Source organism: Sinocyclocheilus grahami, unplaced genomic scaffold, assembly GCF_001515645.1.
Source record: "Sinocyclocheilus grahami isolate Dianchi unplaced genomic scaffold, SAMN03320097.WGS_v1.1 scaffold1469.1, whole genome shotgun sequence".
NCBI lineage: Eukaryota > Metazoa > Chordata > Actinopteri > Cypriniformes > Cyprinidae > Sinocyclocheilus > Sinocyclocheilus grahami.
Window position 1 is genome coordinate 28,311 of NW_015506648.1, and position 15,609 is coordinate 43,919.

General features: G+C 38.4%; 1 protein-coding gene across 1 annotated transcript in view; it reads left to right on the forward strand.

Annotated features, from left to right (window-relative positions):
* Positions 1 to 400: 400 nt before the first annotated feature.
* The window catches only part of amd1 (adenosylmethionine decarboxylase 1), a 19,294-nt gene continuing 4,085 nt past the window's right edge, over positions 401 to 15,609 (forward strand). Inside the window, exons 1-8 of the mRNA XM_016256749.1 lie at positions 401 to 728; positions 6,327 to 6,413; positions 7,346 to 7,472; positions 7,711 to 7,813; positions 11,722 to 11,764; positions 12,059 to 12,203; positions 12,842 to 12,934; positions 13,021 to 13,176. Of these exons, the coding sequence (XP_016112235.1) occupies positions 619 to 728; positions 6,327 to 6,413; positions 7,346 to 7,472; positions 7,711 to 7,813; positions 11,722 to 11,764; positions 12,059 to 12,203; positions 12,842 to 12,934; positions 13,021 to 13,176 (864 nt within the window). The 5' untranslated portion in view covers positions 401 to 618. The remainder of the gene's footprint in view (positions 729 to 6,326; positions 6,414 to 7,345; positions 7,473 to 7,710; positions 7,814 to 11,721; positions 11,765 to 12,058; positions 12,204 to 12,841; positions 12,935 to 13,020; positions 13,177 to 15,609) is intronic.

Consider the following 15,609-nt stretch of genomic DNA (forward strand, 5'->3'; position numbering starts at 1 on the left):
TCCAGTCCCTTTCAAATTTTTCTGGCCGTTGGAATATTCAAACTTGGCATCAGCTGTAATTGCAACAGAAGTACGATAATAACTCGTGTCCTCGAAACATTAAAAGTACTGTCACAAACGTGTAAAATACACGAGCAAACCATAATTTTTCTTCAACAGACTAGTGAATAAACTGGCACCAATTCCCAATGCACTGGCGCAGCGTTATGGCAAACGCAAATGTTTATTAGTCAAGGGCATAACACAAGCGGCGCTACTGCAGCGTGAACTCGTACCTTTACGCAACCGCCAATTTTGATTGACAACCGCTACAGCCAATCGTTGCTGAGACGAGGGCGGCTTCTTGGCCGTGATTGGCCGCAACGAGGATGACGTCAGCGGGTAGGTAATAAAAGCTCCGCGCAGGCTGCCATTCTGCGCTTACACAGTATGGCCGGAGACATTAGCTAACATTTGCCTACGGTATTCTCTGTAAAAGGGAAGACGGTAAAAGAAAACAAGGCAACTACATCTGGACTGCAACTAAGCTACTAAATTATAACAACCAACAAAGGACTAATTTAACTGGGACTCCATCCGACGGTTTAGTTTCTGCTGTTGGGGTCTGTCTGTGTCACGATGGAAGAGAGCAGCGCACACTTCTTCGAGGGGACCGAGAAGCTCCTGGAGGTGTGGTTCTCCCGAGAAGACGAAAGCAAAGGAACCGGGGATCTGCGCACTATCCCCAGGTGGGTGAGTGGGTTTAACCGAGCCGGAGTTAGTCATTCACGACAATCAGTCGCTTTAATCGTGCTTCAGTCCTGCACGGACCCGGATGTGGCGTTAGCGCCTGTCACACTGATGGCCCCGAGTGAGTGAGAGTGACATGATACAGGTGTTGGTGTTATTCTGGCCCTGTCCGTGTCTCTTAACATCGCTCTGCAGTGAGCACCTGTCACTCGAGCCGTGGCTCGTTGCGCTTTATTTGGGACGAGCCCTGTTTGTGTCGGAATCCGTTATTGGTGAGCTGTGATTGGTTGATTAGCCGCTAGCTAGCTAGCTGCTAGCAAACACGCGTCCTCAAACACAGCTGTCCATCAGTGCTGGAGTGCGTCTGTCCACATCGACGCATTCCGGAGGAAGAGATTTGCAGTTGCGTTGCAAGAGAGCTCTATTTTTGGAAGGTGTCATGGCGGTCGATTCTGCGCCGCAGCCTCCATGTGAAAGTCACGAGGCTGCGTCACACGCCGTAAGCTCCGCCCACGCGCTGTGATTGGTCGGGAGCTCCGGTCGCTCATTGGTGGATAATTAAATGTGCGCACTGCGCGGACAGAGCTAGATGGCACACAGCAGAAACTACTGCGCATGCGCACATCAATATTGCGCAACTTTTCTCACACTGTACAACAATAATGACTATTTTTGCATTATTGTAGGTGTAGACGTTACCACAAGACCGTGAGACAGAAAACTTCATTTTGCAACATGAGTACAACATGCATTAATGGTTGGACATTAGAATGCACTTGTCTTGATGTCTGTGTATAATACAGAGTTATGATGACGACAGAAAACATCTAATAATAATAATGCATCAACACTGCTTATGTAGAAGTGTTGTTGAAATGCATGTTAAAGTCAGGTTTCCAGCTGCTATAGGAAATAAGATGCATCTGCAGGAAGAGCTGAGAGCTGATCTCTGGTTTCTCTGGGTACGGCTGGCAGAATGACTGATGAGGGCTATTAGTTTCCTCCGGGAAAGCTCGAGCACTCAGAGATGCTAGAAGGAGGATGGTATGAGTCGGTTTCCACATACGGGCTACAGCATGAGCAAGCGCTTCACTGTGCTCCAGTCATTCATATGAGCTCTCCCTGATGCACACGATCACACATGTTCACCGTTTGTATCATTTGACCATTACAGTTTGAGTGGAAATCAAAACATTCAAAACCTTTTATCTTTTGTTTTTATATGGCTCATATTTTATCAGCAGCTGCACTCATTTATACTTCTGAATGGTTTAGATTATAATTATAAAAAAAAAAAAATTAGACTTCATTTATAGTTAATAACACGCCACCAATGGGACATTAGTACCTGTAGCTGCTATAGTAGTAATAATAAATGATGTATGGTTATTGAGAGGGAACCTATAGCGGTGTATTACTGGAGACTAGAGTGTATTACTGTATGACGGTCAAGCATGTGACCACTGAATCAGTTTTTTAACGAGACTTTTACATGTCATACAGCTTATCCCAAATGTTTTTGATTAAAGGTAACAAGTAGGCGATATGGCAAAAAAATAAAATCTCTTTTTTTCAGAACGTTTGACCAATTCTCGATTTTTACGAATTTTAACAAGTCTACTTGAAAACGTAAGCGTGTCAAAGACGTTAAGAGGTGTCCGCATCAAAAGAAATGTACTAAAGTGATTTTATGTCCATAGAAAGCACAATAAATGCAAGTAAAGTGTCTACTTTTAAGATTTCAAATAAGTTTTTGGAGAATAAAATGTCAAAATTTGGTTGAAATAATGTTACGTTGTCATTCAGTGTAACACGATATTTATCAAAATTCAAACAACATGCATATTAAAATATATATAAAAAATAAGTGAGCATATTAAATGTTATTGGGTTTTAAATGAGTAAAAAATTCTTACTGACCAATGGGCAAAACCTCGGATAGTGGCACATTTGAAACATTTAAAATAACAACTAATTAATATTTGGGGTGAAAGTAATTAGTTTAATATGTTATAAATTGATTTCTGTTGTAAATATGCCTGATGAGATTATTACACTGAATGATATTTTAGTGGCTCTCTTCTGTAAATCAGGGGAAAATGTATGATATTTATTTTTTGCTCGGAGAAACAAAAATACAATTACATGAAACTGAAAACTCATTTTTATTTTTTTTTGGAAAAGCAATAACAATTTAAAGTAGTATTGTTTTTGTGCTTAAACCCTTTTTCGTCTTTGACCCGTATACGACATGATTCAAGTAACTTTTCCTTTATTTACCCTCTAGTCAAAATAATTATATTCCGAGTGCCGCACACATGACGTTGTCAACATGATGTAAAACAAGTCACTTCTCTTTGCAAAAAAAGATGCATGATCTACAATTACATCTTGTACAAACTTGTCTTATACATATTATACGTTTAGAAATAATAGTAGTTAATAGTACCATAGGCGTATTATCAGTGTCTAATTCTAACGTTTAATTTAAAAATGTATAATAATTTATGCATTTAGCAGATGCTTTTATCCAAAGCGACTTACAGTGCATTCAGGCTATACATTGTTTACCAGTATGTGTGTTCCCCGGGAATCGAACCCACGGCCTTTTACGCTGCTAACGCAATGCTCTACCACTGAGCCACAGGAACACTTCGACCCAACTACAACATGATTCAAGTAACGTTTGGTAATATTTCTATTCAAAATCGGGATTCGTCGATTTATAAAAAATAAAATCGTGGCAAAACATTAAATTCGAATTAATGGGAAAAATCGCCCAGCCCTAGTAACAAGTCTAGTCCATATATATTTGAGCAAATTTGGTTTATCTCTGCAATAATTTGACTTTCTGTGGTCAGATGTTTGTATAATAACACTAAGCTTAGGGCTGAGCGATATGGCCCAAAAAATGATCACAGTAAAATGTTTTCATATCAGTTGATATCAGTAATTATGATACATTTCAAATCTTTTTCTCTCCAGTTTAAAGGCAGATTTCTGCTCCATAAGTGAAAGCTGTAGAAACCAGACCATTAGTTGTGGTTTTAAACCACTCTTTATGGTCAGAACATGACAAACACTGCAGGTTTTTGAATGCTTTACACTTGTCCAGTCACTTTTCCTTAAAATAAACATCTTAATAGAGAAATTAATTTCTTAGTTTCTGCGTGTTCTAATGAGTGATATTGTTTCAGATCGTGTAACAGGTTTGTGTTCCTGACATCGAGTGCAGCCTGTGATGTTTATAATGCATTATTTTGTCTCTCAGAAATGCATGTTTGACAGTAGCTTGAGTTTGGATGCAGATGTAAATTTATGTAAATTTATCTGTAAAAACTGTAACAACCTCATTTTTATATGCTGAAATGTCATTATTCTGACTGTTTGACTTTTATTAAAATCAACCATTGGTCTTCCATAGTAGCATACATTTAGATCACGATAACACTCGATGCCATGCTTAAAATTGGTTTCTAGGTATTTGTATGAAAAACTAGTCTAAATATATTTAGTATAAATGCACAAACGCTTTTGCTTAATCACAAAAAACACTAATTATATTAGGGATGCACCGATATGAAAATTTTGGCCGATACCGATAACCGATTATTCTTTATTTTTGAAAGCCGATAACCGATATGTTGGCCGATAAATCTATATCCAAATTGTTATATACTTTTTGAGAGCCTGATTACAAAAAAGGTCTCATCATTAAAAGCCACATCCCAAACACTTCAACATAAGCAGCCTAGTTTGAACGGTGTATGTTTTAAAAATATTTTTACTCTCCCATTACCAAATTTAGTCATAAAAAAGTCTTACAAATAAATAAAATTATGCATAAATAATGCAAACAAGTCACTGGACATCATTACACGTGTAAAGAATCAAAATGAATGCGCCATAGATCAATAAAACGGAATAGCCTCTGCACGGACAATAATTAAATGATTTTAATTACTAAACCATATTGTTGATGAAAATAATAAGAGAACAATACAAGTGGTTGTTGTTATTAATAATGTATCAATGATTTTGAAAAAGTAACAAATTAATACCACTGTTTTAAATAGCAGCCGTTGAGCTGCGCGTGCTGAAGCTGAAGAGCTGAATGAACATGGTAAACTGAAGCGTTTTGCTGGCAGCTTATTTAACTCAAGGAAATGCATCCTGAGATTAATATTAATACAACATAAACATAATATTACAACTTATATATGAAATGACAAATGACGCAGTTATTGCATGCTATAGTCAGAATGTGTGATCCTGTTGTGGATGCGCTCTTCCCATAACAACGCGCTGAAACACGGCAACTAAACCCAAAGAATTCACAATGTTTTATTATAATAATGTTCTCATTAGAATTTTATATACACGACATTCCCAATCATAGTTATTAATGTTGTGCACTGCTGTTTGAGCTGCGTGTGCTGAGCTAAAGATGATCACCGGTAAACTGAAGCGCTCTTTTAACTTAACCAAACGCATTCTATATGAGATAAATCAGATATACATCAAATAAACACAATATTACAATGTACAATTGCACAAAAGGCTGCAAACGAACAGCGCGCATCTGAAGTGTTTCTGAAGGAAATAATGCATTATTTATCGGCTTTAAGATATCGGCCAAATTTTCTTATCAGGCCGATACCGATAACAGAAAAAATGAGCATTTATCGTCTGATACCGATATGGTGGCCGATATATCGTGCATCCCTAAATTATATTCTAATACTCCTTTAAAACAAGTCTACATTAATAATATAATAAAATTCAATATGAATATCCCACATTTCTGCCACAATACCATGGTGTGCAGTGTGTTACTACAGTAAATCCGTGGTAAATGATGGCGATTTGTAGATTAAACGTCTTCTGACTGTCTCGTTGCTCACAGTGTTCCTCCTGTGTGTCAGCGCGGTTTCATCAGGCCCTAAACTAGTTTAAATCAATTGTGTTCTTCTCTGAATTCAAGCGCTTCATGCTGGATCTCACAGTGCGGGTTAGTGTCGAGTGACTGAGATGAGCGGATAAATGCTCCGCCGCGCTGATTTGTTCCGTATATCGAACATTTATCAAAATCTTATCGTTTTGAGGAAAATTAAATTGCAATAGTTATCGTTTTAATCACCCAGCCCCCCTAACCAAACTGTATGAATAATTGTTGTAATAGGCAGAATCATGTAAAATCTGATCATAAACACAATGTAAACCCTCATTTTATTCATGATCTTGAATGCCATCTCCTTGCAATAAACAGGCCACCTGAGCTTGTGCCAAATGTGTGAAATTTGAGAGCTGTACGGCAGCGAATGACCTCCGAGACGCAACATGAAATCCATCCAATCTGTGTTCGCATGTCGACCCCTAGTTTATGCGATTTAAGCTAATTAATCCGTTATTTATTCTTTCCGGAAAATGTGACGGTGTCTAAATTTGCCTTGTTGGAAATGCCATTGTTCCAGTGTTTTGTTGTTGTTCAAATATAAAAAGTTCCCTATTCAGAGTCATGTAGAAAATAAGAGAATCAAGTTTCCTGATAATAATAATAATGAGATCTAATCATTTCTCTCTCTGTGCATTTTCAGATTTGAGTGGGACAAACTTCTGGAGAATGTGCATTGTTTGATTATAAGTGTGACGAAGACTGACAAGCGGGAAGCTTATATACTCAGGTGAGCTATTGACTCGTCTGTCCTGACTTGGAGGACGGGATTGTGACGAATGCAATCAAACCAGGAACATGCGTTATTTATAGCAACATTACAGCCCACGCTGATTTAAAGATCAATTGAGAATATTGCGCCGTTCAGAAATGCGTGTTACATAAGTTGCAAATATTGTTTCATGTTGTTTTTAAAAACTAAATACAGGTGTGAAAGCTCAAATAATAAGAAATGCTACTGGATATAGACTGAGTGAGCATAAAGCTTGGCGTTTCTGCGAGTGTACTGTTTGCACACTGACCTTATACTCACAACTGATCAGCACACGGCAGCATTTCAGCTTAGAGATGCTCAAAAGCTGATGAGACTAATATGAAAGGCATTTGTGTGACTTTCACAGTCATGGGGGTTAATGATTGAGTGCAGACTAAACGCATCCTGCTAAGCCGTTTATTTAGTCTGAGAGACGAAGGGTCAAAGCTATTCATAGCTGTCTGGAGAGAAAAAAGCAGGATGGGTTTGTACTTTAAATGTTGCTGAAATGGCATTAAAGTTCCTGAAAGTAAAAAAACAAAACAAACAGGTCAAACAAGGAAGAAGACCTAATAATTAGCATTGTTTTATTCATCATTATAGCCATACATGCCACACGGTGGCTTCCATAGACACTTTTGAATGTCAAAAATGCATCAGAGTTTTGAACCCATTAATTAAAATTGACCGTTCAAGAGAACTCGTTCCTAAAACTTGTAATGCAATGAGCGGGTGTGGGAAAAGTGCATTGAAGTCAATGATGTTCACAATGTTGATTCATTTTATATTGGAAAAAAGTGTTATGGAAAATACTGTGAATGGCCCACTTTGCTGTAACATTTAGAAACTGAGCCATGATCTAATGGATTAACCACTCCTACATGCTTCTCTCTCTCTGCGTCTCCTAGTGAGAGTAGCATGTTTGTCTCCAAGAGACGTTTCATTTTGAAGACATGCGGAAGCACCCTCTTACTGCAGGCACTGGTGCCACTGCTGGAGCTGGCTCGTGAGTACTGCGGCTTTGATGCCATCGAGGTACGACACACACACACACACACTCAGGTGCATGTTTAGGGAAGGATTTATGGCACATCATCTGCAACCGCTGTAGATATGAAAACATTAAAAGCTCCGTCAAACACATCGGGTTCAGTTCACATGAGGTTCACACTGAAGACAATGAGTCCTATGGTGTCATAGATGAATCGTTGGCAGTATTCAGCACAAAGTATCTTTATGAAAATGTGACCTGATCATCTTATTTTCTTTTCAGAATTTCTTCTATTCTCGTAAAAATTTTATGAAGCCCACCCATCAAGAGTTCCCTCACCGCAACTTCCAGGAGGAAGTCGAGTTCCTCAGCCAGATTTTTCCAAGTACGCTTTCACACCATAAAGAATGGACTAGAATTATGCATGCATTATGAATTAAATGGTAATAAATTAGTATTGTCTGCAGGGGCGGACTTTGTGATTTGGGGGCCCCAGGCAAAATATAGGAATCGGGGCCCTATACGTTTGCACACATTTACTTAGATCAGCCTTTGATATTCCTTTTTTTTTGTTGTGACGCTTGCTGCTGCTGCACAATGGTGCCCATAGTTGTGTCCCAAGGTTTCTACATTTTTCATGTACATGTTATAATGGCTTTCTTTCATGCCACGAAATAGCAACTGATTTACAGCTTTCACAAAAACAAAATATAAATTATATTCTAATACTCCTTTAAAACAAGTCTACATTAATAATATAATAAAATTCAATATGAATATCCCACATTTCTGCCACAATACCATGGTGTGCAGTGTGTTACTACAGTAAATCCGTGGTAAATGATGGCGATTTGTAGATTAAACGTCTTCTGACTGTCTCGTTGCTCACAGTGTTCCTCCTGTGTGTCAGCGCGGTTTCATCAGGCCCTAAACTAGTTTAAATCAATTGTGTTCTTCTCTGAATTCAAGCGCTTCATGCTGGATCTCACAGTGCGGGTTAGTGTCGAGTGACTGAGATGAGCGGATAAATGCTCCGCCGCGCTGATTTGTTCCGTATATCGAACATTTATCAAAATCTTATCGTTTTGAGGAAAATTAAATTGCAATAGTTATCGTTTTAATCACCCAGCCCCCCTAACCAAACTGTATGAATAATTGTTGTAATAGGCAGAATCATGTAAAATCTGATCATAAACACAATGTAAACCCTCATTTTATTCATGATCTTGAATGCCATCTCCTTGCAATAAACAGGCCACCTGAGCTTGTGCCAAATGTGTGAAATTTGAGAGCTGTACGGCAGCGAATGACCTCCGAGACGCAACATGAAATCCATCCAATCTGTGTTCGCATGTCGACCCCTAGTTTATGCGATTTAAGCTAATTAATCCGTTATTTATTCTTTCCGGAAAATGTGACGGTGTCTAAATTTGCCTTGTTGGAAATGCCATTGTTCCAGTGTTTTGTTGTTGTTCAAATATAAAAAGTTCCCTATTCAGAGTCATGTAGAAAATAAGAGAATCAAGTTTCCTGATAATAATAATAATGAGATCTAATCATTTCTCTCTCTGTGCATTTTCAGATTTGAGTGGGACAAACTTCTGGAGAATGTGCATTGTTTGATTATAAGTGTGACGAAGACTGACAAGCGGGAAGCTTATATACTCAGGTGAGCTATTGACTCGTCTGTCCTGACTTGGAGGACGGGATTGTGACGAATGCAATCAAACCAGGAACATGCGTTATTTATAGCAACATTACAGCCCACGCTGATTTAAAGATCAATTGAGAATATTGCGCCGTTCAGAAATGCGTGTTACATAAGTTGCAAATATTGTTTCATGTTGTTTTTAAAAACTAAATACAGGTGTGAAAGCTCAAATAATAAGAAATGCTACTGGATATAGACTGAGTGAGCATAAAGCTTGGCGTTTCTGCGAGTGTACTGTTTGCACACTGACCTTATACTCACAACTGATCAGCACACGGCAGCATTTCAGCTTAGAGATGCTCAAAAGCTGATGAGACTAATATGAAAGGCATTTGTGTGACTTTCACAGTCATGGGGGTTAATGATTGAGTGCAGACTAAACGCATCCTGCTAAGCCGTTTATTTAGTCTGAGAGACGAAGGGTCAAAGCTATTCATAGCTGTCTGGAGAGAAAAAAGCAGGATGGGTTTGTACTTTAAATGTTGCTGAAATGGCATTAAAGTTCCTGAAAGTAAAAAAACAAAACAAACAGGTCAAACAAGGAAGAAGACCTAATAATTAGCATTGTTTTATTCATCATTATAGCCATACATGCCACACGGTGGCTTCCATAGACACTTTTGAATGTCAAAAATGCATCAGAGTTTTGAACCCATTAATTAAAATTGACCGTTCAAGAGAACTCGTTCCTAAAACTTGTAATGCAATGAGCGGGTGTGGGAAAAGTGCATTGAAGTCATTGATGTTCACAATGTTGATTCATTTTATATTGGAAAAAAGTGTTATGGAAAATACTGTGAATGGCCCACTTTGCTGTAACATTTAGAAACTGAGCCATGATCTAATGGATTAACCACTCCTACATGCTTCTCTCTCTCTGCGTCTCCTAGTGAGAGTAGCATGTTTGTCTCCAAGAGACGTTTCATTTTGAAGACATGCGGAAGCACCCTCTTACTGCAGGCACTGGTGCCACTGCTGGAGCTGGCTCGTGAGTACTGCGGCTTTGATGCCATCGAGGTACGACACACACACACACACACTCAGGTGCATGTTTAGGGAAGGATTTATGGCACATCATCTGCAACCGCTGTAGATATGAAAACATTAAAAGCTCCGTCAAACACATCGGGTTCAGTTCACATGAGGTTCACACTGAAGACAATGAGTCCTATGGTGTCATAGATGAATCGTTGGCAGTATTCAGCACAAAGTATCTTTATGAAAATGTGACCTGATCATCTTATTTTCTTTTCAGAATTTCTTCTATTCTCGTAAAAATTTTATGAAGCCCACCCATCAAGAGTTCCCTCACCGCAACTTCCAGGAGGAAGTCGAGTTCCTCAGCCAGATTTTTCCAAGTACGCTTTCACACCATAAAGAATGGACTAGAATTATGCATGCATTATGAATTAAATGGTAATAAATTAGTATTGTCTGCAGGGGCGGACTTTGTGATTTGGGGGCCCCAGGCAAAATATAGGAATCGGGGCCCTATACGTTTGCACACATTTACTTAGATCAGCCTTTGATATTCCTTTTTTTTTGTTGTGACGCTTGCTGCTGCTGCACAATGGTGCCCATAGTTGTGTCCCAAGGTTTCTACATTTTTCATGTACATGTTATAATGGCTTTCTTTCATGCCACGAAATAGCAACTGATTTACAGCTTTCACAAAAACAAAATAAATTATAAAATGATAAACCTCACAAATGAGACTTTAAACCATTTTGTAAGAAAAGAGATGAGTCGGAAGTATAAATTATGATATTAATTTAAAACGGGGTTATGTGGGTGGATTTTCGCATTGGTCTGAACAAAAACGGCAGACGGGATTATTGAAAATGCACATTCATTCTCTGCCAGCAGGAGGCGCTTTTGGAACATCAGAAATACAGCGGTTTCCCCGGCTGTAAACAAAGCAGCGCTGCGCTCATAAACGCTACGTTATCAGATGAAATGAAAATGCCAGCGAAACCTTTCTGAAGACAGTCGTACCCTTCAGAGATTCATTCATAGAAAAACTTGAATTAGTGAGAATGAGAAAAATATAGCCTATATTAAGGAGGAAAGTCCACTGATGAGTTACCAGCGTAAGCCTGTGTGCCAAAGGCGGTCTAATTCTCGCACTTATTTTAGTTCTTTTAACTGCAAATTTAAATGAAAATGAAAATTTTTTTTTTATAGAAATCATACATTTACCCACCAAAGGATTACATCAACCAAACAAGTAACAGCGTATGCGTCCTCTACTTGGGTCCTTCTCATAAATGAGTAAGCGGCATTTAAAACAATAAACATATAATGCGCACTACTGCGCAATATTTAATTACAGCTTCAGATGCATGATATTTTCATTTGCTACAAGCAGGATACACTAGAAGTGTGCTCAACTCGGACACGCAGACGGTTGCCGGGGTGATAAACACTGTAAAAAGCAACCGTTCGCGTGTCAGCGCTTAATGTGCATCTCGTATATGAAAAGCATTTTAGGGGGCCCAAGTCGGTCGCCTACCTTTGCCTAATGGGTAAGTCCGCCTCTGATTTGAAAGTTACATTTATAGTTTTAATTTTTTTATGTGCAGATGGAGCAGCCTACTGTATGGGACGTCTGAACTCAGACTGCTGGTGAGCTGTTTTACATCTACTAGACTTCCTACAATCTATATCTGACTTCAGATAAATGATCATTAGTAAATGTTAAACGTTGCACATGCATCCGACTTTTTTCCTCTTGTGAGCAAGGCCACATTTTAGCATTGATAAGTCTGGTTTGTTTTATGAAAATGGTTTCATAAATAATTAAATACAACTGTTCCAAATCAAACTGTTTGATTATTTTGCTTTTTGGGGGAAAAACTCATCAACTGATGTCCATTTAGATGACATTTACATGGTATTCTTCTCCTTTCTGTCCTGAAGGTATCTGTTTACGCTGGAGCTGCCAGAATACTGGGAGAATAAGCAGGCGGACCAGACACTAGAAGTTCTGATGAGTGACCTCGACCCGGCTGTGATGGACCAGTTCTTCATGAAAGACGGTGTTTCTGCTAATGATGTCACTCGTGTACGATTCGTCCTCCGTACTTCTGCTCTAGAGTCTCATTGTGTTCTTTTATTTCTGAAATTGCTTCCTAAAACAACTACTAGCATTTGTGACCCTGGACCACAAAACCAGTCATAAGGGTCAATTTTTCGAAATTGAGATTTATACATCATCTGAAATCTGAATAAATAATCTTCCCATTAATGTATGGTTTGTTAGGATAGGACAATATTTGGCCGAGATACAACTATTAGAAAATCTGGAATCTGAGGGTGCAAAAAAATCTAAATATTGAGAAAATCATCTTTAAAGTTGTCCAAATGAAGTTCTTAGCAATGCATATTACTAGTTTTGATATATTTACGGTAGGAAATGTACAAAATATCTTCATGGAACATGATCTTTACTTAATATCCTAATGATTTTTGGCATGAAAGAGAAATGTATAATTGTGACCCATACAATGTATTGTTGGCTATTGCTACAAATATCCCCCAGCGACTTAACACTGCTTTTGTGCTCCAGGCTCACAATTCAGAAAGCACCGAATGTGCCGTGTTAGAACTTTGATAATCATCAGTACCATGGTTTATGCACATGCACACCGCAGTCGTTTTTTGCACGGGTGTCTTCGATGTTTATCTGTGGTGTCTTCACAGATGAGTGGAATTCGTGACCTGATTCCAGGTTCAGTGATTGATGCCACAATGTTCAACCCTTGTGGATACTCCATGAATGGAATGAAAACGGATGTGAGGAGACATTTAAAGCTGGGTGTTTCTTTGTGAGGAAGTTGCTCTGTGTTCTGCAGCGTGATTGAGATGGGTTGTCTTTCTAGGGAACTTACTGGACGATTCACATCACCCCCGAACCGGAGTTCTCCTATGTCAGCTTTGAAACCAACCTCTCCCAGACGTCTTACGACGAGCTTATCCACAAAGTCGTGGATGTCTTCAAACCAGGGAAATTTGTGACCACGCTTTTCGTCAATCAGGTACATTGTTACGCAACTTATCAGTGTCTGCAATAATTAATAATTAGTAGTACATTAGTGCGGTCAAACGATTAATCGCGATTAATCACATCCAACATAAGTTGATGTTTACATGATATGTGTGTGTACGGTGTATATTTATGTATAAATACACAAACATGCATGTCTATATATTTAAAAAAAATGCCTACATGTAAATATATATTTATATTCAAATATAATTTATATTATATATATTAATATTTTATATATAAACAAAACATTTTAAATATGCGTGTGTGTATTTATATACATAATAAATATACACAGTTCACACATTATGTAAACAAAAACGTATATTTTGGATGCAATTAATCGTTCGACAGCACTAATTATTACTTGTGAATTGATTGCTCTGCATATTTACTAGTGCTCTCAAACGATTAATCGCATACAAAATAAAAGTTTTTGTTTGCATGTGTTCTATGCATATGTATACATGCAAATATTTTCAAAATATATACTGTATGTGTGTTTATTTACATGTCTATTTATATTCATATAATTGATATTATAAATAAATATATTTAATATATAAACATAACCTATTTTTCTGAAATATGTACATGCATGTGTGTGTATTTATATATAAATGATAAATATACACCGCACACATACACATTATGTAAACAAAAACTTTTATTTTGGATGCGATTAATTGCAAGTAATCGTTTTGACAGCACTAATAGTACTAATGCACATGTGACGCTGCAGCACAAAAGCAGTGTTAAGTCGCTGGGGGATATTTGTAGCAATAGCCAACAATACATTGTATGGGTCACAATTATACATTTCTCTTTTATGCCAAAAATCATTAGGATATTCAGTAAAGATCATGTGCCATGAAGATATTTTGTAAATTTCCTACCGTAAATATATCAAAACTTAATGTTTGATTAGTAATATGCATTGCTAAGAACTTCATTTGGACAACTTTAAAGATGATTTTCTCAATATTTAGATTCTTTTGCACCCTCAGATTCCAGATTTTCAAATAGTTGTATCTCAGCCAAATATTGTCCGATCCTAACAAACCATACACCAATGAAAGCTTATTTATTCAGCTTTCATATGTATAAATCTCAATTTAAAAAAATTGACCCATATGACTGGTTTTGTGGTGCAGGGTCACATATGTGGTATCAAATTGTTTTGATGTTCTAAAAATAACTGCAAAGTCGGTGTTTGGTTGTATTTATTGTTGCTGAAGCCTAGCTCTGATTGGCAGCTTCCACACTTCAGATGCATGATCTGAACTAGCCGTCAGTGGCTTCCAGTGTTCCAGTGTTGATTTGGAGCATTCACACTCATCCTTCTCGTTCCCAACAGAGCTCCAAATGTCGCAGCGTTTTCACTTCGTCACTTCGGCTGGAGGGTTACCGCCTCCTGGACCGCCAGTCGGCGCACTTCAACGACTACAACTTCGTCTTCACCAGTTACGCCAAGAGCCGCCAGCAGAAGCAGAGCTGAACCTCCGAAATGAAGAAGCGTAAAAAGAAATCGTGCGGCTGGCGGCGTTTGTGCGTGGAGTCTTCCGGCTGTAGATCTTCCCCGAGTTTAACATTTATGCATACCTGTACCTGTGACGTAGATATCGTGCATGAAAGCTCTTCTCGTGTCTCTGTAGATATTCTAGCCCATTCTTGCTGTGATCTTGAAGTGCATGTAGAGCTCTTGAACGTGGCGGTGGTGTGTGTGAGGCATGTCACGCCATCATCCCAGTACATGCAATGCTCCCTTCCCTTCCTGCAAGTGTCCCCTCGCATCCCCCACAGACAGGGTTTCCGACCTCACTAGACAAGGACCCTGACACGCTCAGATCTGTCTCCTCTCCCAACCAATCCAAAAGCAACGTCTTTTTATCGGTTTGCGAAAAAGGTTTTTTTTTGGGCGTTGGTTATTTAAATCGCAACTCATTTTCAATGTGTGTGTGTTCAGCTCAACTGTGTATAGCTAGCTAACTTTTCTGTGACTGTGAAGATATCCTGAAGACAAACCTAAAGTATTCCTCGTCCGTCGTCTTTTCTTTAACCCTGCAGACGGCTGTCTTTATCCGGTGTGCTAGAGAAGTGAATGCGAGTAGCTTAACCGTCACCTTCAATGTCGAGAGCCTGCTCTGATTTTAGAGAACGTTTTGGAAAACGCATCTCTCGTTTGAGTAATACGCTCGTTAGATGGTACCAGAGAAGTGAATGTTTCAAAAGACGAGTTACTTAATTGTTGCCTTGTGTGTTAACAACATATAATCTGCAATATATAGCCATTACGGTGAAAGTTAACTGTTGTCTTCCTTTCCTCAAATAAAATGGCCTGTATTAAAAAAAAAAAAACATTAGTTAGTTGAAAGGTGACGATGTGTTATATAGAAGAATGGATTTTTCTGAATAATGTAGC